Source organism: Lithobates pipiens, unplaced genomic scaffold (assembly GCF_037356315.1).
Source record: "Lithobates pipiens isolate NorthernLeopardFrog02 unplaced genomic scaffold, aLitPip1_a1.2 Scaffold_8, whole genome shotgun sequence".
NCBI classification, from domain to species: domain Eukaryota; kingdom Metazoa; phylum Chordata; class Amphibia; order Anura; family Ranidae; genus Lithobates; species Lithobates pipiens.
The window spans coordinates 610,841,763-610,866,693 of NW_027507903.1; the positions used below are offsets into that span (position 1 = coordinate 610,841,763).

A 24,931-nucleotide genomic window follows, 5' to 3' on the forward strand; every position below is an offset into this window, starting at 1 on the left:
TTCGCGGCTGCTAGCGGGGGGGGGGGGTAAAAGTGCCCCGCTATCGGCCGAAATGCGCCGCAAATCCGGCGGTAAAGCGCCGCTAAAAATAGCGGCGTTTTACCGCCGACGCAATGTGCGGTGTGGTGTGAAAGGGGTCTAAAGGACATTTTAAAAATGTTTACAGGTCACCAGTTTAGAGCTACAAAGGAGGTCTAGAGCCACAATTTTTGCTTTCTCTATACCATTTGTGTGATACAAACATCATTTACCTATGTGAGCGCAATCCAGGTATGCCTTTGCTTCTGCGCATTAGCACAGGGGGAGTAACAGAAAAAAAAAGGATTTATCTTGTTAAACTTTTTTTTCTTATGGTACAATACTTTTTTTTACATTTTGAGAAACAAAAGCAAAGAAATTAAAATAATTGCCGAGTCTTTGAAATTATAACCTGTGCTGAGAGAAATACACAAGTTCCCTCTGCTGACCTCTACTTCTGAAAACGCCATCTGCTTGTCCAGGCTGCCATGTTGACCCGATGGCTTCCAGAATTTCAAATTCATTGGCTGAGTATTATGACTGGGAATTCTGACCTTACATGGTGCCTACCTATTCTGGGTCAATGATCCCAATGCCCAGAGAACCTCTGGGTTCACCTAATGAAAAGACCTGAAAGCTTTGCAAATGCTTTGTACAAGCTTGACGTACACCCTGCTCTTATACAAGTTGGAGCCCGTGTGTACAAGATATTAAAACTCAATTACATTTTCAGTTTAAATCAGATAATGCATTTCAGGTAAATCAAAACAAATACATACGCAATGCCTTATGGTGAATTTTCTTGAAAAAGTAGGACCAGTCTGAGTTGAAAGGCCTGTCCCCTGCCAGCATGCTGTGGAGAAGGTCTCTGTCTCTTCATGTGGATTCAGTCACCTCTGTGAAGGTCCAAAGCACCCCCTGATGAGTCAGACCTATAGATTTGTAATCAGCAAAATCATGACTCCTGCTAATTAGGGAGGGTTATAAGTTAGACTCAGCAGGGGGTGTGTTGGACTTCTGTTGAGAGACTGCTGTTACCACACGAAGAGCAAGGGTCCACCTCTACAACATGCCTTCAAGAGACAGGCTTTTCTACTCAGGCTGTGGCTACCATCTAAAGAAAATGAACTGTGAGGGCTAGTTTACACTTGCGTTGCCCTCTGCAGAGTGATCTATGTTCGGATCACTCTCAAGAGGGCATTGTATAGGCAATGAAGAGGCATTCACCTTCTGTTTTAACCCCTAAAACAGTGCACCACAACCACATTGTGGAGCACCCCCATTCAGTTGAATAGAATAGATTGCAGTTGCCGTTTGCCCCCATTTAGTTTCAAGCTCCCCCCATCATATTAAAGGTCGTGTTGCGAGCACCCCATTGAGATGAATGGGCATGCATTGAGGTTGCGGGGCAAAGACACATGAGGGGAAGTCGTTTGCGCCTTGTTGGATGAATGGGCCTTGTTCTGCCAAAGGCACTGCCAGATGAACACAACAGTGAGGATAGTCTTTGCCAAAGCACCATGCAAAGCATCTTCACTGAAGCATATGTACAGTACACACCCTATGCTGCCTTTGCAGATTAAGGTGGTGGTGGTGGTGGAAGGGAAGCGAGCTTTGGACAGTTTTAGTTTGGTTGCACCTGGAATCCATTTATTGGATTTGAACTGAAATTTCAGTTGGGTTTTAATAAAACCCTATTTATGGGCTGTATTGACCACGTCCGCATAGACAACCTCCTCACTGTGCTTCGGCTGAGCTCGACTTTTATCCTTCAGTTTGGTTTCGTCCAGTACGGCATAAAGCAGTTTATCCTGCGGAAAGAGGATAGTTGAGTTAAGTCAACACGCATTCTATACAACTTAAAAAATAATACAACTATAATCCCCTCCACACATGTGGATGGAGCCTGAACAGATAGATGTAGGTCTTCATTCATTTTAAGTTTATAGAGTATGGGGAATTTGAAGGTAAAATATACTATATTAAAAAATACACTGCAATGTAGTGGAGCAAAGCGTAGTGTTGGGAGTCATCTGAAGCAGTGAGCCATTTACATTGCAATGTTTCATTTTGTTGCCCATTGACAGTGATCAGCAGTCGGGAACCGGCCATGATCATAGGGTTCAGCAGCAGGCATAGCCAACTAAATCCCCAAAAAAAGACATCTTCATTTCTAAAGCGGACCATACACTAGCAGAAATTTGTTGAAGAACATTTCATTTTTAATCACAGTGACAAGAAAATTCTAAGAATCGGGATAGAAAATCTTTCTTCAATGAATACATTTTTAAACAGCTTATGTGGTTTTTGTTTGAGAAAGTGAGTTCTTTCCAAAAATCGAAATGCTAATTGCATTTTTAAAGTACCACATTCACCAAGTCATCAAACGTATTGAGAATTCTGGTACGAATCTTTACTTAAATGTTTGTTTGACCGTTCATTAAAAAATCTACTTGCGTATGGCATAAGGTACACACGAGCGGATTTTCCGAAAGAAAAAACTTGGATGGTTTTTCCGATGGAATTCCGCTCAAGCTTGGCTTACATACACACAGTCACACAAAAGTTCTGAACTTTCGACCGTCAAGAACGCGGTGACGTACAACACTACAGCTAGCCGAGAAAATTAAGTTCAATGCCTTCGAACATGCGTCGAGTTGTTTCCGAGCATGCGTAGGAATTTTTACGCGTCGGAATTTGTACAGATGATCGGAATTTCCGATCTGAACTTTTTCCGACCGAAAAATAGAGGACTTGCTCTCAATCTTTTGCTGGCTGGAATTCTGCTAGCAAAAGTCAGATGGAGCATACACACGGTCGGAATTTCTGACCAAAAGCTCACATCCGACTTTTACTAGCAGAATTTCTGATCGTGTGCACGGGGCATTAGAGATAATGATAGTCTACCCATGTTCCGTCCCAATTATTTGCATTTTTCTGTGTTCTCTTGAATGGCATCAAGTTATTATTGTTCAGCAGTATTCTGACGTCTAGTGGGGGTTTTAGGCCCCTAGAAGTTGTTTTCTTAAATGATTTGCTATCTCCGTCTTAGTTTAGTATTAGTTAGTTCAGTCCTATCTAGACCCTCCCGTTTCTTCTATGTGTCCTCCTCAGTGGATGTTAGAAATTCATAGAGACAAGGCTTGGGAAAGTCATTGTCTTCTTAAACTCTGAAGGGCTGGAAAAACATCCTTTGCGCTGCTGTTATCTGAAGTAAAAATTGGTTGGATTCAATGTCTGTGTCTCATTGAAGAGTTAAGCTGCCTGTGGATAGTGCTAAGTCAGCAGGTGGCCATTCTCTCTGGATAGCCTGAGTTTGTGAAGGTATGTCAATGCATAAAACATCTGAAGCTGCCCCCCCCCCCCCCCCCCCATCCCATCTATCTCTAAGTACTTACATCTGCTTCATCCTCCACCGTTCTTTCCGAATTATCAGTGCCAACCACCGGGACCTCACCTGGCTTCTGAAATCAAAATAATAACCAAGTTACATTTAAATACCAACCTAAAGTGTATCTAAACTCAAGAGCCAAACTGCAGCTTAGCAGTCCTTAGATGTGTCAGCTGCATTATATAACTGCAGCTAGCTATATCATGACCTGGATAAATGAGAGCCTTTGCAGATATGGTGGCTGCATTTGTTTTCTTTTTTCAGGCTAGGTAATATTTTCCGTAAATACAGTAAAATAGCTGTTGATCCTGCCAGAAATCTAATGTCCTTTAACTTCCTATGCACTGAACTGGAATCTCAAACAATTTCATGAGCTTTCTCAGCTTCTTCTAGAAAACAAATCCACTCAATGGAGATTAGAAGAGGGAGACATGCTTGTTTTTTCAAATCAGAAGAACAGCCTAGGGTGACAAAACTGCTTCTCGATAGACCTAGTGCAATGAATATGCCATAATGTAAATATTGTGGATGAGAACAGGAAGAGAGTTGACTGGCATCATCATCCCTTATATATCAAAGATAACCAATAAGCATATTTTGAATGTAAGGTTCAAGGTGCAGAATTGTCACAGACTATAAAGCTGTTAAGTGTAAATAAAATGTACCATTTTATCATTAAAAAGAATAAAAAAATGATTTAAGTAAACTATTTACATGTTGTGGGTTTAGGAATCACATCCCTTTACATATAGTCTTCTACATGTTTCACCATCATGGCTTCATCAGGAAGTGCATGTAAGAGATGCAACTGAACAAAAGAGAAAATAATGCAAAAATCATATAACTTAAATATGAAATTAATCATACACATATGTTTCTGAACCCAAACCCACCAGGATGGTATCAATTCCTCAAAATCACGACCAAGCCCACACACTATATTTTAGATGGCCAATTGACCCCCCCCCCAGCCATTTATTGTTCCACCTGAAATATAGTGTGTGGGCTTGGTTGTGATTTTGAGGGATTGACACCATCCTTGTCGGTTTGTCTTCAGAAACATATGTGTATGATTCATTTCGTATTTAAGTAAAATGATTTTTGAATAGTTATTTTTTTTTTAGTTTAGTTGCATCTCTTAGATGTACTTCCTGATGAAGCCATAATGGTGAAACATGTAGAAGACTATATGTAAAGGGATTTTTTCCTATACCCACAACATGTATATAGTCTCGTTGCATCAATTTTTCATTGTTTTTAATAATAAGAGTAAATAAAATGTACTATTTTCACAGCTTTAGGCTGGATTCACACCTATGCATTTTTAGTGCTTTTTGCATTTTTGCAGATTTGCACTACAGAACATGTTTCATAGAAAACCATGGAAAATGGACTGTAGTGCAAATCTACAACATGCAAAAAGCACAAAAAAATGCATAGGTGTGAATCCAGCCTTATGGTCTGTGAAAATTTTGAACCTTGAAAATCCCATCTAAAATATGCATAATTCAGATATCCCCACACAAAGTCAAGGACGCATATGGCAGCCGGCAGGCCGGAAGTGGTTAACGTGCATTTTTTTAACACAAAGTTGTCCATTTATACAATATTTCTAACACATAGCATGTACATACCAAAAATGATGCTCCAAAATAGATTCTCCTACTCCTCCTGAGTACGGCGATACCACATGTGTGAGACTTTAACAGCATGGCCACATACAGAGGCCGAGTACAGCCGAGTATGGCTGAGCATGGCTGAGTATGGCCGAGCATGGCCGAGTATGGCTGGGTATTACCGAGTAGTGCAGATTATGGCTGGGTATTGCAGAGTATCACCGAGTATGGCTGGGTATTGCAGGGTATCACCGAGTATGGCTGGGTATTGCAGGTTATAACTGAGTATGGCTGGGTATTGCAGGGTATGGCTGGGTATGGCAGGGTATTGCAGAGTATTGGCAGGGTATGGCTGGTACGTATTCAACAGATTTGTTGATAAAATAAATCGCAATAAGCGTTTATTGATTGGTTTGTGCAAAAGTTATAGCGTCTACAAAATATGGGATAGTTTAATGGCAATTTTATTATTCAATTTTTTTTAACTAGTAATGGCGGTGATCAGCGATTTTTATCGTGACTGCCACATTTTGGTGGACACAATTTTGACAAATTTCTGGGACCATTGGCATTAATACAGCAATCAATGCTAGAAAACGGCGTGTTCCACGGCATGGTCACGTAGCTTGCGGCAGGCGCACGTGCATTTCAAAGTACCGTACGGGGACGTTAATTTGCCCAGCAGAGCCATTCTGCCGACGTATATTTGCTGGCAGCAGTCGCCAAGTGGTTAAATAAGCTTTTTTAAAAAGGTTAGACTGATGTTGTTAAAGAATGTTTTTGTTGTAATGTACTTGCAATGTTAATGTACAAAAGTACTTATTTTGTTTTTTTCTGCTTTGACTCCCCAGTTTCCTTCAACGCCACAGGAATGGCAGGCTGTGGCATCCCATTTTGCCACCCGTTGGGACTTTCCCAACTGTGGAGGGGCGATAGATGGGAAGTACGTCCACATTGTGCCACCACCCCATTCGGGTTCATACTATTTTTACTATAAGGGGTTTCATAGTATTGGGTTAATGGCGGTGGTGTCGGCACAATATGAATTTCTGTATGTGGATGTGTGGAAGAACGGCCGGATGTCGGATGGAGGAGTCTTCGCCCAGATGGAGTTCTACCAGCGTATCCAGACAGGTGGCCTGGCATTGACACCTGATGCGGATAATGTGGAAGGACTCCCCTTTGTCTTCATTGCAGATGAAGCCTTCGGTCTGGGCGAGCACATGATGAGGCCATTCCCCCAAAGGACCCTCACCCCGGAGAGGAGGGTTTTTAACTACCGGCTGGCCAGAGCGAGAAGAGTTGTGGAGAATGCCTTCGGAATAATGGCCAGCCGGCTCCGCCTTTTTCTTACTCCCATAGACATGGCGGAATACAAACAAAATCATCTTGTCCTTACATGTTGCATCTTGCACAATTATTTAAGAAAGAACTCTACAAATTATATTTCATCATTTGGGCCTGAGGCTGGACTTGTTCCCATCATAATCCTTACTCCGCAAGATTGCCACCATCTCCACCATCTCTTCAAAGGCCATATTGGAGGCCTTAAATCTCCTCTTCCCGGATCGGGACGTTTGTGGCTCCAGGGTTTCCTCACTACTGGAGTAATTAACATACACCTGTTGTGTCTCCGCCATGTTACTCCTACTGAGCACCAAAGAGAAAAGGGGTGGGAAATATTAGTGGAAAAGAACGTCATGGGCGGGCAACGCAGGCGGAGTTCATGCATGCGCAGTGAATATAAAGCCAACATGCAAATATCCTACATACTTACGTACATACGTTCTGTGCACAGCGAAAGGGCGGGAAAAAAGTTTACCAAAAGAACGTCATGGGCGGGCGACACAGGCAGAGTTCATGCATGCGCACTGTATATATATATATATATATATAGATAGCCAATATGCTACTGTCGTACGTACGTTCTGTTCATAGAGAAAAAGGGCAGGGAAACATTTTAGAAAAAGAACATCATGGGCGGGTGACACAGGCGGTGTTTTACGCGTGCGCACTGTATATAAAGCCAACATGCACATGTCGTACGTGCGAGGAGGAAATAGGAATGGAAGTTGCGAGCGTGGAAAACAAAGGTAATTTAAAAATAATTTATGAAAAACAGTGGCTTATACTGCTTTATAGACTGAGGTCTATATTGGGCTAAGATTAGGAGAGTTTGGGCTAACATTATTGTTTTTGTCTTGTGTATTGTCTTTCAGAAAAAATGAATAATAAGACATTTAAAGATCCTGACTTCTTGACCCAATTTATAGAGAAATACAGGGAGCTCAAAAATCTGTAAAGCACAGTGCTTACTATAATAAACAAGTAAGGAAGGCAACGCTGGAGAGACTTCTGGCATTTGTGCAGACTTGGATCCCAGAGGCAACCTTGGAGATCGTGGAAAAGAAAATTGGCATATTGAGAAATATGTATAGAAAGGAGCAGAATAAAATCCTGAATTCTATGAGATCAGAAGCAACAGCAGATGCTGTATATGTACCCAAGCTGTGGTACTTTGACAAACTGCATTTTCTTGATGACCAGACTGAGGCTTTCAACCCTTCCCTCCACCCTTCCCTGCAACAGTCCATCCACCCTTCCCTCCACCCCAGCAGAGGCTGATGAGCAACCTGGGCCTTCAATCATGGAAGAAGTGGATGCACCCAGCTTGAGCCAGGTATATTGTTAAAAAAAAACATATTTATTGTCCTAATATTAATGATGTTAACTAGATGTTATAATTGAAACTTGATTTTACAAAAAAAATGAAGTATGCATATCAATTGACAGTAGTGGCCAAAACTGTTTGTCACCAGCATAAACAATAAATGCTGGGGTCAGAATGATACTCTTTTGTATGTATTAACAGAATTTTAAAGTCATGATCTGAAAATTGTTTGTGATTGATGACCTAAAAAATAAAACGATGTTCCTTTTTTATACACAGGATGAGATCAGCCAAGAGGAAGTTGTGGAAAATGGCAGGCAGGAGGAGGCTTGGCCCACTGTCAGCCAGGAGGTGGCTGGGCCAAGTAGGAGCTTCACCCAGTCGCAGGTGCCTCCTCTCCGTCTTCAGACAAAAAGGCCCAAGAAGGGGACGGTCACACAGGAGGAATCACTGTGCCTCATTAGAGAGGATACAAATGTCCTATGGAGCCCCCCCGAAGCTGAAGAGGCCTATGGGTGCTATATAGCCAGCCAGTTGCAGGAATTAGAGAAAGGCCAATGCCTCCAATGTGAGCGAATCATTTTCTTGGCCTTTCAGAAGGGGCTGCGTGGTGAGTTAACTGCCACAAGCCAAATCTGTGATCAAGTTCCTCCTGCTCCTCCTCCTCCTGCCACAAGTACACCACCAGAGACACAGCCTCCAAGGAAGGCTGCAGGGAATGGTGCAGTGACGGGTGGAGTGAAGAGAAGAAAGTGATGACCTGGCTTCAGTCTGGTCTGACCAAAGATGCAGGCTGGTGTAGTACCACAGCCTGGGGACATATATGCCATCTGCTGCTGCTCTTGATCTCTGGGATTCCTGGACCAGATTGTGCTCCCCATTATATGTACTTCTCAAGATCCCAATTTTCTTTTCCACAGACTTGATGTGTGCCCTGGGGCCAAAAGGCTGCACATATTGCTCAAGTTTCTCCAGTGTTGCCTTCATCTTTATTTTGTTAACCAGAATAAATGGATAATTTATTTTGAAAATATACTTGCCTATGTGTTTTTAGTCGAATACATTCCTAAAAGACAATGTGAAATGAACAAGGGACACCAACCTCCTTGAGGTTACAAAAAGAAAAATATATAATGTTATTGTGGTAACTTGACACCAAAAAAAAAAAAAAAGGTTGTTGTGGTAACGACACACACAAAACAAACATTTCAAAAAAGGTTATTGTGGTAACGACATACACACAAAAAAAAAGAAAAATATTGTGGTAACGACACACACAAAAAAAGCATTTCAAAAAAAGGTTATTGTGGTAATGACACACACAAACAAATCATTTCAAAAAAGGTTATTGTGGTAACGACAGACACAAAAAAATCATTTCAAAAAAGGTTATTGTGGTAACGACAGACACAAAAAAATCATTTCAAAAAAGGTTATTGTGGTAATGACACACACAAAAAGAAATTTCAAAAAAGGTTATTGTGGTAACGACACAAAAAAAAAAAGAGAAAATGTTAACTTGACAAAAAATAAATAAATATGGAGATCACTAGAAAATAATTTTGAAATAATCATAACAAAAATCTGGATGAAATACAAAATAATAAAAAAGGACTACAAAAAAAATTGTTTAATACATTATTACTGAGATTGGGCTTTAAAAAAAATACAATATCTTTCATGAGATTAGGAGAAATAATCCAGAAATGTGTTTGTGAGAACTCTGTGTGAATATGAGCAGCAAAGCAACTTCATTGTTCTAGCATTATAAAGAAGATGTGCTGCATTTAAACGATCACAGAATTTGCAGCACGAGGAATGTGCTACTTCCAATATGAACTGTCGTTTTACCAAACCGAGCGCTTTCATTAGTACTTGTTTCAGAGCATGCGTCCTTTTTGGTCTGTCGGAACAGCATACAGATGAGCGGATTTCTACATAGGGACTGGGTCCGGCGGAAAAATTTGAAACATGTTCCATTTCTAAAGTCTGCCGCATTTTTTGCACATCAAAAGTCCACTGAAACCCACACACGATCGAATTGTTCGACGGAATTGTTTCGTCGGACCTTTGCTGTCAAAAAGTTTGCTCGTGTGTACGCAGCATAAGTATCCAAATTTCTCAAAAAATATGAAGGTTTTCATTTTTCCCGTACAGCTTTCAGAATTTGTGAAAGACCCCCAAAACCATATATTTTCTGAAAGCATATGACTTCTAGAATAAAAGAAGGCACTATGGATTTTTTAGACCCTGTGGTATTTGCGCAGATGTAAATTTTTCCCACCACTGTATCCTCCTGCTCATCTTCTCCACCGCTGTACCTGCTTCTCTTTTATGATATGTGTGATATGCAGAGTGGTGAAAGGAAACAGAGATGAGACAGGTCTACCTGTCCTGGCACACTCATCCTGATCATCTACCTCTCACACCCAGACCACGTGTTTGTATGGGATGTATGGCATATATGAAATGTTTGTGATGTATGGGATGTTTGTGATGTTTGTGATGTATGTGATGTATGTGATGTATGTGATGTATATGATGTATATGATGTATGTGATGTATGGGATGTATGGGATGTATATGATGTATGTGATGTATGGCATATATGTGATGTATGGGATGTATGGGATGTATGTGATGTCACATACATGCATCTGGAATGGATGTGCAATGATGGTCTCAGGTCAGGGGCATTTTCTGAAAGCAGTGGTCCTGTGTGCAGGATCATAAGTTGAGCCCCCACAGCTGAGAAAAAGTGTGGCGTGAAGCACCGCAGCAAAAGTTGGGTGTGATTTTCATTGCACTGAATACTGGCTGTGGCTTAAAGGGACACAGAGTGCCGGGCGGGGTTCAGTAGTAAGTGACGCAAAGGTTCAGGAATAATTTTAACAAAGTTCCCAGAAGCTCAACAGTAATTCCACAAACTGTCACCTGATTGGGGTTTTCTCGATCACAGTGAAATCTCTTCTTTCTGAGATTGGTAGTGGCAACCAAGCCAGTCATCTTCCTCCAGATGGTGGGCGGGGCTAGCAGGACTATGATTGGGTTTAGCAGTGGCCAATGACAGTCCTCCTCCTCCTGGAAACAGGGACCCCCCCCCCCAGCAGAACTGCACCCAATCTCTTCCCCATCACAAGAGCTGACGATCGCAGCTACAGCAAAGTTATAGAACCGAACAATGTTTCCCTTCATTTACAATGTGTGGAGGTGCAGTGCCTCCCCCTCAGTGCGGGTGCGGTGTGGAGAACTCTGAGACTGGAATGCATTAGTGTCTCACCGACACTTCCCTGCACTGCTCTGCTGACGGGGGGGGACTAGGATTGCCACCTCATCCCTTTAAACACGAACACATATTAACTACACAGGTTCTGTGGCTGATTAAGGTGGTAATTAAACTCACTTGGTGCCCTATCTGCATTAAATTAGCCTCAGAACCTGTGTGATTCATATGTGCTCAGGTTTAAAGGGATTAGGTGGCAACCCAAGGAGGGAGTCGAGTGCCGGCAAAAGTGGCTTTGAGTGGCGCTTGCGACACCAGTGCCGGGGGTTGCCTACCCCTGGAATAAGGAATCTGTATAGCGATTCCTCACTCATTCATAAACTGACATTTTGATACATAGTAACACTTGCTAACATTACCTGCACTGCCTCCCCCCTCCCCCTGCCGCGATCCCCAGCCTGACAGCTTACTTACCGGAGCAGAAGCTGCAGGCTGCGGGAGGAGGTGGCAGGGATGGATCAGGGGTGCGGGGCCAGTATTGGGGGCTAGCTGAGTTATGGGGAGGACACGTCTGAATCCTCCCCAAGCCCCCAGCAGCACCTGAAGCTGGCAGGAGCAGCAAAGGAGGGATTCCGGCTTATGATGGTGGCTGCGGGGGGATCAAATTTGGGGGGGGGGATCATTGTGGGGGGTTGAAGGGGATAGGAAAGGAGAGTGGGGGGGAGTAGTTTTAGGTGGACAGGAGCTGCTGGAGGTAGAGAGGCAGGGGACAGGGAAGCAGTGGCATGGGGGGGGGGGCAGTCATATTAGGGGTTAATGACTCTGATCAGCGGGTTGTAATCTGCTGATTAGAGTTATAGAGTTGTTCAGTAGAGTCTGCTGAACAATTCTGATATAAGCTTATGGTCATTGAAGTGACCATAAGCTTATAGGAGATGGAGAAAGGAGGTCCATACGCATATATATTTGTTGTACAGTATATATACAAATATATATATATATATATATATATATATATTTTTTTTTTTTATAAACATATATTTTGATAAGAATGTTACAGTTGCTTACCTTTGAGCTTGTCTCTTTACTTGACCCATCACCTGGAAATCAAGGAAGAGTTTAAACAAATGTCCCCAGTACATTACAAAGTTACAACGTAGGTGAGGTTGAAAAAAGACACAAGTCAATCAAGTCCAACCTATGTGTGTGATTATATGTCAGTATTACATTGTATATCCCTGTATGTTGTGGTCATTCAGGTGCTTATCTAATAGTTTCTTGAAACTATCGATGCCCCCCGCTGAGACCACCAACTGTGGAAGGGAATTCCACATCCTTGCCACTCTAAGGCCGCGTACACACAGGCGGACTGTTCGCCCAACTTTGTTTGTCAAACAGTTTGACAAACAGTCCGCTCAAAATTAGCATGAACGGACTTGAGCACACACGATGAACGAACAGTCCGCTGAAACCGTGCGCGATGACGTGAACGGCACGTATGACGGGACTAGAAAACGACGTCTTATACACTGCAATGCAACCTTCGGCGTGTAAATCCTTTGCGCGGAACTTAGTTTGACGAACAAGCCTACACACGAGCGGACTATCCGCTCAAACCAAGTTTCAGCGGACAGTTTTACGGAAATTCCGAAAAACTTTGTTCGTCAGACTGTCCGCTGAAACTGTCCGCTGAAGCCCACACACGAGCGGACTGTCCGCTGAAACACTGTTCAGCGGACAAAGTTGGGCGAACAGTCCGCCCGTGTGTACGCGGCCTTACAGTAAAGAACCCTCTATGCAGTTTAAGGTTAAACCTCTTTTCTTCTAATTTTAATGAGTGGCAGCGAGTCTTATTAAACGGCCTTCCGCAGAAAAGTTTTATCCCTATTGTGGGGTCACCAGTACGGTATTTGTAAATTGAAATCATATCCCCTCTCAAGCGCCTCTTCTCCAGAAGGTATTTAGTTATTATTGTGGTTTAGATTGTGAAATAATATATTGGTGTATTGTTGAGAGCTAAACATAATAAAGCCTGATTGACCCTTTAGTCTAAATCTGCTAACTACATTCCAGATGCATTAAAACAAAAGATATGCAAAGTCATGTCCTTTTTTTTTTTTTTTTTTTTTTTAGAAAGCAGCCACACCCACAGAAGAAAATCCTGTGCCCTGCCATCCCTGTAAGAAACTATAGGCACAGGTAGGTCACTGCTCTAACCCATTTACTTGTGTGTAGAAAATTTCAACTTGAGCTACTGACCACAGTAAACCCTTTCTTTTTTCCCTAGCAAAACAGCCAAGAAGAGCCTTAAAAATGTGAAAAGGAACCAAGAGCTCCATCTGCTGAAGGAAAATTATGATACAAAATATTCATGTGCTTTTTTATATTTACTTGACTATAAACTAGGAAAAAAAATGCATTAAAACATGTTAAATTTAGTTGTAGGGATGGGCTGAACACTCCCCAGGTTGGTTCACACCAGAACACCTCGAACAGGCAAAAAAAAGTTCTAGCGAACATGTGAACCCTATCGAAGTCTATGAGACACGAACATGAAAAATTTTAAAGGCTTATATGCAAGTTATTGCCATAAAAAGTGTAATGTTTTGTACACACGGTCAGACATTCCGACGACAAAATCCGTCTGATTTTTTCCAACGGATTTTGGGCCAAATTTGTCTTGCATACACACGGTCACACAATGTTGTCAGAAAATCCGATCGTTCTGAATGAGGTGATGTCAAACACGTACGTCGGGACTATAAACGGGCCAGTAGCCAATAGCTTTCGTCTCTTAGTTTATTCTGAGCATGCGTGGCACTTTGTCCGTTGGATTTTTCTGCACACGATCGGAATTTAAATGATTGGATTTTGTTGTCAGAAAATTTTAGATCCAGCTCTCAAACTTTGTGTGTCGGAAATTCCGATGGAAAAAATACAATGGAGCCCACACACGATCGGATTTTCTGACAACACAACCCGATCGCACATTTTCTGTTGGAAAGTCTGACCGTGTGTACAGGGCATATGGTGACCCGGGTCCTGCCCTAGGGGACATGCATCAATGCAAAAAAAAGTTTTTAAAACAATCGATTTTTCAGGAGCAGTGATTTTAATGATGCTTAAAGTGAAACAATAAAAATGAAATATTCCTTAAAATATCGTGCCTGAGGGGTGCCCTTAGTCTTCCTGTAAAGTGGCACATATGTGCAATGTATAGAACATGCTGCAGCAAAAATTACATTTCCAAAGGAAAAAATGTAATTGAAACTTGTTTGTTGCTGTAATGTATTGCCGGATCCCGGCAATATAGATGAAAAATACGGCATGGGGTCGCCCCCCCCAGTCCATACCAGGCCCTTTGGGTCTGGTGTGGATTTTAACTGTAACTCCATGACAAAATTGTAATATTGGTGTGGGGTCCCCCTCAAAATCCATACCAAACCCTTATATGAGCATGCTGCCTGGCAGGTCAGGATAGGTGGTGGGATTAGCGAGGCCACATGCCCTCAACATGGGGGGTGGGTGCTTTGGGGCAGGGGCAGCTCTTCGCTGCCCCACCCCAAAGCACCTTGTCCCCATGTTGATGGGGACAAGGGCCCCTTCCCAATGGCTTAGCATAATCTGGAACCCCTCTTTAACAAGAGGGCCCCCAGATCCTGCCCCCCCCCCTATGTGAATGGACCTTCCATACCCATTCACCCAAAAAAGTGTAAAAAAGTCAAAACCACAAGAGGCAATTTTTGACAGTTCCTTTATAAAAAAAAAAAAGAAAAGTGTCCTGCGATGTCCATCCATCGTCAATCACGCCGCCCAATGCACCCCAAAAATAGAAGAATGGGAATAAGCTTCGCCTACATGGGAGTCCTCCCGTGACTGCTATCTTTTTGCTAGGCAAGGGCAGGGCCACCCGCTGATGTAACCGGATGAGCCCGCACCCCTCTGACATCATATGATGTCTAATGATGGCAGGTCATGGCTTCGCCATTGCCTATATAACAGCTCGCAAAGCCAAGAGACAGCAGTCGCTGGGAGGCCTCCCATGAGGTGGAGCTGTTAAAATTTTTTTTATATTTTTTGGGTCCATCGGGTGATGTGATTGAAGATGGGTGTACATCGTGGGACACTTTTTTCTTTTTTAATAAAGAAATTGTCAAAACACTTTTACACTTTTTACAATGCTACAATGTACCCGATACCCATTCACATGGGGGGGGGGGGGCGGGATCTGAGGGCTCCCTTGTTAAAGAGGGCTTCCTGATTCCGATAAGCTCTCCGCCCACAGACACCAACAACCACCGGCCAGGGTTGTTGGGAAAAGGCCCTTGTCCCCATCAACATGGGGACAACTTGCTTTGGGGGCACCCCAAAGCACCCTCCCCATGTTGAGGGCAAGCGGCCTGGTATGGTTCAGAAGGGGTGGTGCTGGCTTGTCCCCTCCCTTTCCTGGCCTGCATGCTCAGATAAGGGTCTGGTATGGATTTTGGGGGGGGGGGGGGAACCCCATGCCATTTCTTTTTTAAATTTTGGCATGGAGTTCCCCATAAAATCTATGCCAGACCCAAAGGGCCTGGTATGGATTTTAGGGGGAACCAACGCTGTTTTTTTAAAAAAAAATTGGTGTGGAGTTCCTCCTAAAATCTATACCAGTCCCAAAGGGCCTTGCAGAGCAGCCTTGTGAGTCAAGCCAAGGACCTCGCTGGTAAGCAGGGGTGAAGCTTGAGAAGTATCTGGAGTGCCAAACTAGGGACCCAGCAGAGAAGCAGGGGTGACACTTGAGGGAGATACCACCACAACCTTGGCGGAGCTCAAGAGATTCAGAGTCAGTGAATCAGAGGCTCCAGTGTTGAAGAACTACAAGAGGTAGTTGCAGTGGAGCTGAAGGAACTGTTGCGTTTGAGTCTGCAAGTGCAGATGTGGCTTCTTGCTGGGGCCTTTCCCTGCATGGCTGTTTTCTTATTGAAGTCTTGAAGTCTGCCAATTGAATTAGCAACTATCTAAGGGTGTCCTGGCCCTAACCCTCTTTCCCCCCATAGATACAAAAAAAGGACTGTTAAGAGAAATAAAAATCTCTTTTACATTCAAGAAGTGTCTGGCGCCCAATAACTTTGTCCACCTTGCACCCACTGTGCCTCACAACCGACCACATACAGAAGGATGTCAGCTATCTCTGGCCTGAATGTTCTCATTAGACTGGACAAGGCCAGAGACTTTGCTACATAAATATTTTATTATATCTTTTCATGTGACAACACTGAAGAAATTACAAAAGTAAAGTAGTGAGTGTACAGCTTCTATAACAGTGTCAATTTGCTGCCCCCTCAAAATAACTAAACACACAGCCATTAAACCACTGGCAACAAAAGGGTGTACACCCATAAGTGAAAATGTCCAAGTTGGGCCTAAAGTGTCAATATTTTGTGTGGCCACCATTATTTTCCAGCACTGCCTTAACCCTCTTGGGCATGGAGTTCACCAGAGCTTCACAGGTTGCCACTGGAGTCCTCTTCCACTCCTCCATGATGACATCACAGAGCTGGTGGATGGTAGAGACCTTGCGCTTCTCCACCTTCCGTTTGAGGATGCCCCACAGATGCTCAATAGGGTTTAGGTCTGGAGACATGGTTGGCCAGTCCATCATCTTTACCCTCAGCTTCTTTAGCAAGGCAGCGGTCATCTAGGATGTGTGTTTGGGGTCGTTATGTTGGAATACTGCCCTGCGGCCCAGTCTCCGAAGGGAGGTGATCATGTTCTGCTTCAGTATGTCACAGTACATGTTGGCATTCAGTTTTATCCAAATTTTGGAAATTGATCTGGTGTTCATTGAGATAAGGATTAAAATCTTACTTTTCAAAAGGGGTGTACTCATTTATGCTGAGCACTGTATATTACATTTTTTATTTTGGGTTTAATACCCCTTCATATAAGTACACTTTTTATATAAGTTCATTTATGTTCTTTGCCGTACCTTTAGCTGGTTCCTGGATGGTGTTCATCTGATGTTCAGAACTAAAAAAAAAAAAAAAAAAAAAAAAAAAATAAGTATGTCAGACTCTGCACAATGAAGCAGAATGCTTGTTTATTGAACCAAAAATGTACACCAAATGAATGTTGAGTAAATGAAAAATATGAAAATTCCCCAGCACAGACTAAAATAAGCCAAAATAATAAATTGAATGTCAGGCACCATCATCTCAGTGTTTTTCTCTGTTGTGTTGCTCTGTCTCACTAATGTCGCATACACATGACTGGACTTTCAGGCAGACTAGAAGGGAAGGGATTAGTCCGTCGGACAATCCAATCTAATCCGATCGTTTTTCAGGAAGAAAAAAAAAAATCAGACGGACCTAGAAATAGAACATTTTAAATCTGTCCGTTGGATTCAATTCCGACGGACTAAAATCGGGAAAACCTTTAGGCCGCGTACACACGGGCGGAATGTTCGCCCAACTTTGTCCGCTGAACAGTGTTTGGGCGGACAGTCCGCTCGTGTGTGGGCTTTCAGCGGACAGTTTCAGCGGACAGTTGGACGGACAAGGTTTTTCGGAAATTCCGAAAAACTGTCCGCTGAAACCTTGTTTGAGCGAACAGTCCGCCCGTGTGTAGGCTTGTTCGTCAAACAAAGTTGCGCGCATGCTCAGAAAGGATTTTCACGCCGAAAGCTATAATGCAGTGTATAGGACGTCGTATTTTTCGTCCCGTCGTACGTGCCGTTCACGTCATCGCGCACGGTTTCAGCAAACTGTTCGTTCGTCGTGTGTGGGCATGTCCGTCCATGCTAAGTTTGAGCGGACTGTTGGACGGACAAAGTTGGGCGAACAGTCCGCGCGTGTGTACGCGGCCTTAGTCTGTGTGTTAGTCCGACGGACCAAACATGACACAAGGGAAGCCATTGGCTACTGGCTATTGAACTTCCTTGTTTAGTCCCGTTTATGTCATCACGTTTAAAACTAACAGACTTTCGAACTAACTCAGTCCGTTCAAGTGTGGCCAAGTCCGTTCTTTCGGAAAGTTTGTCGGAACTCCGCTGAAAGTCCGCGGGAAGACCGTCGGACCTAGTCTGCCGGAAAGTCCGGTCGTGTGTACGCGGCATTAGAGGGCTCACTTGGGAACACTTACAAATTCAAACAGCATGCAGTGAAACAGGTTTCAGCCAAACTGAGAGTGCCTGTTAGGAGGGGCAAAATGTGGCCTGGCCATCTTGTGCCCAAACGGGAAGATGTCTATAGAAGTTGTGAATCCTATACTTTCCCTCCTCATTTTAAACCTTTCCCTACCGCCAATACTGTCCCTGGCAGACAGGTAACCTGTCTCTAAACAACTCACTAGCAAATGTGCACCAAAACCTGAGGGCCAAAAGACTCTGCTGACCTAAGGATGGCCACAAAGGGTCACCAGGACGCAAAGCAGCCAACCTGTCAGAGAATACCAACCAGCCATTTGGCTAATAGGAATATGCATGCACAAATACATTTAGCTAATAGAAATGCGAATGCACGCAAGAATCTCCACATAACGGCTATCAGGAATGCACATGCGCACACGCGAACAGGCACGCGCGCGATGTATGTTGGTGCCAGATGCACTATTTAAGGATACTTCTGCCTGTGCTTGAATGCTGGCTGGTCTTCAGCTGTTCCCTGTGTCCTGTGTACCTCCAGTGTGTTCCCTTAATTGCTGACCCAGCTTACTCCTGACCTGGTCTTGGATCCTGCTTCTGTCCTGTCGCTATTCCTGACCCGGTTTGTTCATTCCTTTGGCTCTGCTCCAGCTTTGGTACCACATTGCCCACCTGTTGATGACCCTGGCTAATCCTGTACCACGCTTCTGTCTCAGATCCTGGTTTACTGCCCCGTTGGAGTGTCCGCCTGGCTGTATGCTGCTGCAGTTATGCGTCCTGCTGAGTGTTCCTGCTGCAAGTCTGCGGAGAGCTCTGACCAGCCACATGCCCTGGCCCCGCAGTGCAAGTGGAGTGCTTCCTTAACCCCAGCTGTTCCTGATCTGATGTTTCCCCTGCTGTCTTGGAACTGCATCTCCTGCTGCAAGTTCCCCGATCTTCATCTGCAGGGCTGGGAATACAAGAGAGGCTGACCTCGTCATTTCAGTCTCCTCTCAGGTATGTGACACAACCAAAATGCTGTCTCTATGAATCAGAAAACCACAGAGAACCCCAGTTTCCCCTGACTTCCTCTTCAATCTATAATGCCACTCAGGTCGGGCACCACCTGCAGTGGATAAAGCAGACTCCATCTGCCTACAAGGTGACCCTACTGACTGGACAGACTGGGTCTGAGGAAGTATGTCAATACATAAAGTGTCACATGAAATAGAATATGTGTAGTGATTTCATTTTTGCCTTCTTCATACAGCTGAAAAATTGATGTTTTCGTGGCTCTCTCCTCGCCCCACTGACATCAGCACTGCAGATAAGGTGGACACCAGTGCTGATATTATTTTTCCTTCTATATTTGGGTTTTCCCAGTGCACACCAGTGATGTAGCTGTGGCCATGCGTTTTGGTGTCTCTATGCACTGGCTCCAGTGTCAGTTGCACATCATTGCCCTAGACTGGCAACCTGATCATAAAAACAATGGACCATGTCTGGGCTATGTGTGCCAGCACAGCTGCTTGTAGCACTATTGTTTTTTACTCATTAACCACATACAGACTGCCCCACAATCGTTATACGTTGGTACTGTGAAGAGGAGTATCGTTGTTGTAGCAGCAGCTAGCTGCCATAACCCTGGTATTCTCTTCTTCAGTGGGCGGTCCACTTCAAGATAAAAGTGGTCTCAGCGCCGAATTCGCTGCAAGATAGTTTTTATTGGTGGCGGGAATGGGGACCCCTCCCGTTGCATTCTGGTGCCCTCCACCGCTTACCGGAGCCGTCGGTAGCAGCAGAGACAATCAGGTCCTCTTCCATGTGTGGTATGGAGCTGAGTGAGGGGAAGATGGCCCCCACCCAGCTCCTTACCAATGTAGGGCAGAAGCGATGTCTAAATGTCACTTCCGCCCATAGCTCTTAAAGCAATAATTTTTTATGAATTTTTCCCTAAACTTCTTTTTTTTTTACTATTTTTTTCTTTTTTATTGCATTTTTGTGTAAATATGAGATCTGAGGTCTTTTTGACCCCAGATCTCATATTTAAGAGGTCCTGTCATGTTTTTTGTTACAAGGGATGTTTACATTCCTTATAATAGGAATAAAAGTGACACCATTATTTTTTTTTTTTTAAAAGAACAGTGTAAAAGAAAAAAAAAAGAAAAAAAAAAGTGTAATATAAGGAAAAAAAAATACATTTTTAAACGTGCCCTGTCCCGCAGAGCTCTCATGCAGAAGCGAACGCATACGCGAGTAGCGCCCGCATAAGAAAATGGTGTTCAAACCACACATGTAAGGTATCGCCATGATCGGTAGAGCAAGAGCAATCATAGCCCTAGAACTCCTCTGTAACTTAAAACATGCAACCTGTAGAATTTTTTAAACGTCACATATGGGTAAAAGTTTGTCGCCATTCCACGAGCAGGCGCAACTTTGAAGCGTGACATGTTAGGTATCAATTTACTCAGCGTAACATCATCTTTCATAATATAAAACCAAAAATTGGGCTAACTTTACTGTTGTCTTATTTTTTAATTCAAAAAAGACCGCTGCACAAATACGGTGTGACAGAAAGTATTGCAACGACTGATGTTTTATTCTCTAGGGTGTTAGAACCCCAAACATTATATAATTCATTTTTTTCTAAGTAATTTTCTAGCAAAAAACAAAACAAAACAGATTTTAACTTGTAAACCCCAAGTTTGGAAAATAGGCTCAGGGCTGAAGTGGTTAATACCCCATGCCTTAAGTATATTGTAATAAAGGTGTAAGAAGTCTTACATAGTAGCTACACAATAACTTCAACCTTTGACTTTTGTAATTTTCTTTTAACTGGAGTTCCACTTTAAACCATAATTGATCAAGAACATATGACCCAATCGGGTGAGATCAGAACAAGGAGGTGTAGATTGAAAACTGGAGAAGTGTAATGGTCTGTGATTATCACACTTACATATTTCCTTTCTTTTTGCAGAGTACACCTGCAAGGAACAAAACAGGCATTTATTCTTTTTAACCACCAGAAGGCTCTACTTCCTTCATAAGCAGGGCATTTTTGAATGGCAATTGCGTGGTCATGCAACCCTGTACCCAAAATAAATTCTATTATTTTTTTCACACAAATAGAACTTTCTTTTTGTGGTATTTGATCACCACTGGGTTTTTTATTTTTTGCTATATAAATGAAAAAATACCAACGGTTTTGAAAAAAAAAGCATGATTCTGACAATCTTTCTTCATAAATTTAAACCAAAATGTATTCTGCTACATTTCCTTGGTGAAAATAACCCAAATCAGTGTATATTATTTAGACTGTAGGAACTTATACAGTCCACAAACTACTGTATGTATGTATATATATATATATATATTTGAAAATTCATCAATTCAAATGTACTGATGCCTATCTTATTTATTGAGGCCCTAAAATGCCAGGACAGTACAAATACCCCCAAATGTTCTTTATGTGGAAAGTAAACAGTCGGAGGTATTTAGTAAGAGGCTTGGTGAGTTTTTTTTGAAAATCAAATTTTTTGTTAAATGTTTTTGGAAAATGAAGAAATTAAATACACTCTGCAGTGCAGTGTCATTATAGGATTGGTGTGGCGGTTTGCTATTTTGTACACCCTGTCATCAGAGTAGTTCAGTGTCACCATCGTGATATTATTGCTTATAACAGTGATGATCATTGGTATGAGCAATAGTTGTAGCTGTCATGAATGGCTTTCATTCATGGCAGCTTGCTTATTATTGCGATCTGTGATTGGCTACAGCTAATCATACGGTACAGGGTGCTGTGATTGGCTCAGATACCATGTGATAGCTGTGGGACTATCACAGCATCACAACAATAAGCAAGCTGTCATGAACGGAAGCCATTCATGACAGTTTTGCTTACATTTATGCATGTGATTGTTATGATTGATCATAGCGATCCCACAATAGCGTTGTGATCTGCTGTGGTCACGAGATCGTGGTGCTGCGGCACCCCAGGGGACATGCTAACGTGCATGTGCTGGGCATCGTGCCAGTATGTTGCCTAGCCTGTAGCTGCCGCTTGGCTGCAGTAAATGTACTGTGGGCAGGTGGCAAGCACTTAAATCAATTTTGCCCTGCATGCATAATCAACACCATTATAATCAGAGATTCTTGCCTTTGACAGTTGCAATTATTGGTCAGGGGCAGTAATATTATATGTCCCTTATCGACATCCTTTTGTTCTAAAAATCCTGAGATTATAGCTGCCCCACCTCTCCAGTACCTTCTCAGCCAATAGAAACATGTCTGTGTATACTGTGTGTAAATGTATGTGTATACTTTGTGATTATATACTGTGTGTGTGTGTGTGTGTGTGTATACTGTGTGGCCCCATAATCTCTGCTTGCCTGGGGGCCCCATAATCTCCTATTGCCCGGGGGCCCCATGAGTTGTCAGTCCACCCCTGCTCATCTCCCAACCTAACACAGGAGACATGTAATTAACCTGAGACCTCACCAGAGCCAAACAATTGTAGATCCACTCTTTTCCTACAAACAAAACTCTGAGGCCCGATGGTTGACCCTTGGAGTGGTGCAAAGCAAATCTTCTAGCACCTCATGTGCTTGTGGTTTAACAGGATGCCTTTAGGAATAGTTTATCTCCCTATGTCGGGGGTGTTAACACTTCTCTTGCCAATACCCAACCCAGGTAAAGATACTTGAAGGTATGAATATTTTGTAGATGTTTCCAGTATAATCTCTCTACAGGGGGTCAATTACCAAGGAAGCCTCCTATCAGCTTTGCTTTTTCTAATAGTAATGGTGCCCTTGGCGTGCTGTATTAGAAAATCCCAAATGATTCTTGGCATTTGGCTGGGGGGAGGGGGGGGGGACTGGAAGATTTCATTCTTTTGTATGCCGAAGATGGTCTTATCCACTTATGTAACTCTGAACACTTGATGGTGGTGTCATTGAATATAACAGATTGTTTTAGTGAGGTTATAAATTTGAAGGTGAACTGGGTTAAATCGACCACCTTTCTTATAGGTCCCCACAAAGTTCCCATTTCTGGTGTGCTACAAAATGGCAACTGTGTACAGTTTTCAATACCTTGGTGATTCCATCCATATTTAGTTTTGCAAATTAATCTAAACCCAAAATGTCACTCCTATGGAAACTAAACTGCAAGTATGGTCCACACTTCCATTAAATCTGATAGATAGATAGAATTACCCTTGTTAAACACCCCAATACCTCTACTTATGTAAAGCATCCACTGTGTTTATTCACAGGAAGTTTTACCAACAAACTGACTACATTTGGAATTACTCCCAACCATGCATTGTTAGATTTGCACTACAACCATCACCTGCATATGATGGCCTTGCTTATCCTAGCATTAAAAAATATTTATTGGCCCCCCAGTTGGTATTTTTACAAAAGTAGTTGACTTTTGTTAAATGCCCTTGCAGCAAGTTGCTGCAAATTTCTAGATGACCACAAATTCCTTTCTAGAAACTGGGATTTACAGCTTTATTATCATCCAAAGTACTTCATATTGGTACCTCCAATGCCTATATATTTAGCGCATTTGCCAGAATTATGTTTCCATTGGTTTGTTTTTATGCTCATAAACCGATACTTGTTCACAGGAAGGAACCTCACCGTTTGGACAGTACGACTTCTGTTAAGTTGGGTTAATGATGCTCTTGGGGTTCAGGTTGACATTCACAGTCAGGGGGGCCAACCAAGTTTACTAAAATTTGGGCTTTGGGGTGGAGCATATGGAAAGATGTGCATTGTGGTATTTTATGGTAACCATGTCTGTTATTTATCAGTGAATTTTACAGCTGCTACAATGTTATTTAGTGTACAAGGGAGAGGGCGCTAGGTTTGTGAGTTGAACAAATGTATGTCTGTTTAACGCATAGCTCCAGGCTTCTTCAGAAAAAAAATAAAATAAAAGTCAGCAGCTACAAATACTGTACTTTGTAGCTGGTAACAAAAGATGTACTTACTTTTGTTACCAGCAGTTTCGACATTAATGGCTGTGTTGATTTATTTTGAAGGGACACTGTTATACAAGCTGTACACTCACTACTTTACATTGTAGCAAAGTGTCATTTTCTTCAGTATTGTCACATGAAAAGATAGAATAGAATTTTTACAAAAATGTGAGGGGTGTACTCACTTTTGTGAGATACTGTAGTTTTGTGTGCGTTACTACCAGTTTAACGCCATATAGCTCTGTGCGTCACTTTATGTTTGGCGCATTATATTGAGGGATGTGAGGGGTGTACTCACTTTTGTGAGATACTGTAGTTTTGTGTGCGTTACTACCAGTTTAACGCCATATAGTTCTGTGCGTCACTTTATGTTTGGCGCATTATATTGAGGGATGTGAGGGGTGTACTCACTTTTGTGAGATACTGTAGTTTTGTGTGTGTTACTACCAGTTTAACGCCATATAGCTCTGTGCGTCACTTTATGTTTGGCGCATTATATTGAGGGATGTGAGGGGTGTACTCACTTTTGTGAGATACTGTGTGTTACTTGGTCTTATACTGCGAGCAACCGCTCTTGGATGTTGCAAACCTCTTATGTTTTTGTTTCTATGCTTTCAATTTTAATCAATAAAAATAGATTATAAGAACAAAAAGGGGTAAAAGGTAGAGAACCAAAAGAATATTATATGGGTTTGCAGTGACTTTCTGTTACACCTGTGAATGGATGGCTAACCTTGTTTGGAAAATAAAAAAAATCTTCTGAATGAGAAAGAGTAATTATTAATGTATAACTAATGGCAATTTTTTATTTAATTTTTTCTAAATAGAATAAAAATGGATTAGAACACCTGTATGTTTTTATTGCTGTCTGAGCCTCCTTTAGGGAGCATCACCCTCTCTATTTACCATTATCACTGAAAGTAAAAG

The 24,931-nt window shown here is 42.5% G+C and overlaps 1 protein-coding gene across 1 annotated transcript in view; it reads right to left on the bottom strand.

Moving 5' to 3' along the window:
- Positions 1 to 410: 410 nt before the first annotated feature.
- The window catches only part of LOC143961370 (uncharacterized), a 58,105-nt gene continuing 33,584 nt past the window's right edge, over positions 411 to 24,931 (bottom strand). Inside the window, exons 5-9 of the mRNA XM_077470635.1 lie at positions 20,975 to 21,002; positions 16,888 to 16,928; positions 11,988 to 12,019; positions 3,417 to 3,482; positions 411 to 1,829 (exon numbers count right to left, since the gene is read on the bottom strand). Of these exons, the coding sequence (XP_077326761.1) occupies positions 1,713 to 1,829; positions 3,417 to 3,482; positions 11,988 to 12,019; positions 16,888 to 16,928; positions 20,975 to 21,002 (284 nt within the window). The 3' untranslated portion in view covers positions 411 to 1,712. The remainder of the gene's footprint in view (positions 1,830 to 3,416; positions 3,483 to 11,987; positions 12,020 to 16,887; positions 16,929 to 20,974; positions 21,003 to 24,931) is intronic.